At 44.4% G+C, this 2,725-nt stretch overlaps 1 protein-coding gene across 1 annotated transcript, besides 9 other annotated features; it reads right to left on the bottom strand.

Annotated features, from left to right (window-relative positions):
* Positions 1–1,117: a mobile genetic element.
* Positions 1–2,725: a sequence feature (heterozygous, non-Esmeraldo-like haplotype).
* Positions 1,008–1,029: a microsatellite.
* Positions 1,371–1,401: a microsatellite.
* Positions 1,581–1,605: a microsatellite.
* Positions 1,745–1,785: a microsatellite.
* Positions 1,871–1,896: a sequence feature (AT_rich).
* Positions 1,902–1,931: a microsatellite.
* On the bottom strand, positions 2,202–2,549 carry Tc00.1047053455721.9 (cytochrome c oxidase subunit 10, putative; the record flags this gene model as incomplete). The annotated part of the gene is made up of 1 exon (XM_797690.1): positions 2,202–2,549. One exon carries the CDS (start codon positions 2,547–2,549, stop codon positions 2,202–2,204), a length of 348 nt encoding a protein of 115 aa, XP_802783.1.
* Positions 2,632–2,679: a sequence feature (T-rich).

The raw sequence follows: 2,725 nt of genomic DNA, 5'->3' as shown, positions 1-2,725 counted from the left end.
TGCGAGATGCAAGGGGCATGAAGGGATGTAAACGTGTTTCCCCATAATGCCCCTGAGACGTCTGGGGAAAAGCCTGCCGCCTCTCGTCCGCCGGGCTTCGTTGGGCCGTGCGTAACGGCGCGCCGCCCGCAATCAAACGCTGCGTTCGATATGTTTGTGTGGCAAAGCCGGATTCGGCCATATTATGATGCGTGTCAGATCCATCAGTCGGATCCCTCCGAGAGGTGGGTGCTTCCTCCCAGCCCGTCCTCTCCGCCTCCCGTGCGGCTTGCTGCGCTTCGATTGCATTAACGCGCGCCTCTCGTTCATGGAGTTGTGCATTGGCCAATCCCAATTGGTATTCGCGTTCCTGTAGTTGGGCGCGTTTAGCCTCCACCTGCTGTTTACGTCCGGCGAGTGCGTATTCCCTTTCTGCAAGAAGGCCGCCGGCCACCGCAATGTTGGATCCGCGTGCCGACAAGTAATTATGCGCCTCTTCCGCCTGCGAATGAAGCTGAGCACTCCGATCCGCAACGTCAGCAATGGCATGGGCGTATTCAGCGCTCAAACGCTCCCTTTCAGCAATGATCAGCCCCTGCTGGACCCCCAACTCCCGGGCAGCACACACACGATGGGCAGCAGCACTCGAACCTCGAAATTAGGTACTTGAGGCGCCCGGTGATTCGCAAAGTGCCCGCAACAGTCGACTCCTCCCAGTGCATGGCGATGTTTCCTGAAACCAAGCGTAAGCCTGTCATTGTTGCGGCGGCGGCTACCACCGCATCCAACGGCCCGTGTTCATCAACGAAGGCGAGCTGCACCCGTACATCGCCATGCTGGCGTGCCAAGTCCAACATGCGGGCACCAATGTTGCTCCTCCCCGTCGCAGTGTAAAAGAAAACACTGCCATTTCTTTCAATCAGCTTGCAGGGATCCCGAGTGGCTGTGAAAAATAATTATAAATCGTCTGGACGCCAACAGTTCCCTGATTTCCTCAATCGCGGTAAACCAAATAAATCATAAAGTAGAAAAAAAAAAAAAAAAAAAAAACTGTCGTACAGAGTCCCCTTTATCAGCATATATAAATATTAAATTAGATTGCCCGCTTGCCCCGTAAATATTCTCTTCACAAGTTCCTGGTGAAAAGGAAAAAGTAAATGAAAATATGTTTATTACCCTTTTATTTGTATTTACTTGTGTCAATAAAGCAATAAATACACACAAAAAAAACGTGTTTAACTTGCGTACTTTTTCTTTTTTCTTTTCTTTATTTCTCTCTTGGCAAACGTGTGGGGCGCAATTAATGGAAACTTCGCTAGAGTCCCTTGTATGTACGTGCATGCATGCATGTGTGAGATTGCAACATGATTGAAGACAGAGACACAAATGGGAAAAAAAACCAAAAAAAAAAAAAAAAAAAAAGACGTTATTTGAGGGCACATTGGAAGACATACATTTCACACACAAAAAAAGAGGGGACGTAAAAAAAAATATATTTAATGGATTCATTTGATTTGATTTGACCACCAGCGTTGATGAACCGCACTGCCGCAGCTCACAGAGTGATCGTATAAAAGTTACGAGTGACCGCCTTGCAGGTTAAAAAAAAAAAAAAAAAAAAAAGAATGCGGAAAATGAACGAATTCCTGGGCACATCCAATCATCATCATCAAAGGGAGAAAAAATAATAAGAAGTGGCAAACAACATGCATTCGTCACATTCACCGACACAAAAAGACCTTCAACAAACACCATGATGTACGCGTATGTATATATATATATATTATACATACATATATATATATACACACAAACACATGTACATACAACATACATTTAATAATAATAATAATGAACAGATGGAATGTTGTTGTTGTTGCGTTTTTTCTTCTTTATAAAAAATATATATTTATTTATGTATATTTCCTTCTTTCTTTCTTTCTCCCTCTCTTCTTAACAGTACCGTCACCGATCCGCTTTTCCTTCTTTTCTATTAGTATTCATTTTATGCTGTTGTCACCGTGCGGGCGTCATCGTCGTGGTGATAGAAACACCACGTAAAAAAAAAAAAAAAAAACAACGACCAAACGCAACCCACCACCACCAGCACCTTCTTCTTCTTCTTCCTATGTAAAATACCGTTTCAATACCCTGCCTAATAACTCCCTTTCCCACCGGGCCCTACAAAATATCCACTAATTATATACACACACCAATCGCCACTACCATCCGCGGTGGTAGAGATGCTCCGGGGTGCCGGTGAGCATAAACGTGAGGTGTCGGAAAAAGTCCTGCCTGTCACTACCCCAAAACAGATTACGCCGTTCATCCGGGGTCATAGTACGAAACTGCCCAACCGTCGGATTGTTATTGATGCGTACAAAGGCGAGTTCCCGCATGTAGCTCATGTCGTCAAATCCCCACTTACGGGCCTCCGTACGAACAGCAAACTCCAGCGGGTCCTCATCCAAGTACTCAATTTCAATAGGTGGCGGCGTGATGGGGAAGTGGAGGTCACGCTTCTGCTTTGCCAAACAGAGGCAAGCCACATTTGGAAAAACACGGCGCATCACTTTTTCTCTTATTTATATAAATGCTTTAAAGGCAACTAAAAACTCTAATGAACACGATAACAAACCCACACACAAATACAAAAAAAAAAAAAAAAAAAAAGAAGAAGAGAAAACCAGGAAAAAAAAATCAATAAAATGGAGAGCAAGAAAACAATCCCTTTTTTTTTTTTGCT

Source organism: Trypanosoma cruzi, genomic scaffold (assembly GCF_000209065.1).
Source record: "Trypanosoma cruzi strain CL Brener 1047053516809 genomic scaffold, whole genome shotgun sequence".
Taxonomy (NCBI): Eukaryota; Euglenozoa; class Kinetoplastea; order Trypanosomatida; family Trypanosomatidae; genus Trypanosoma; species Trypanosoma cruzi.
Note: the sequence above shows the minus strand (reverse complement) of the source record. Positions and strands in the feature narration are given on the sequence as shown.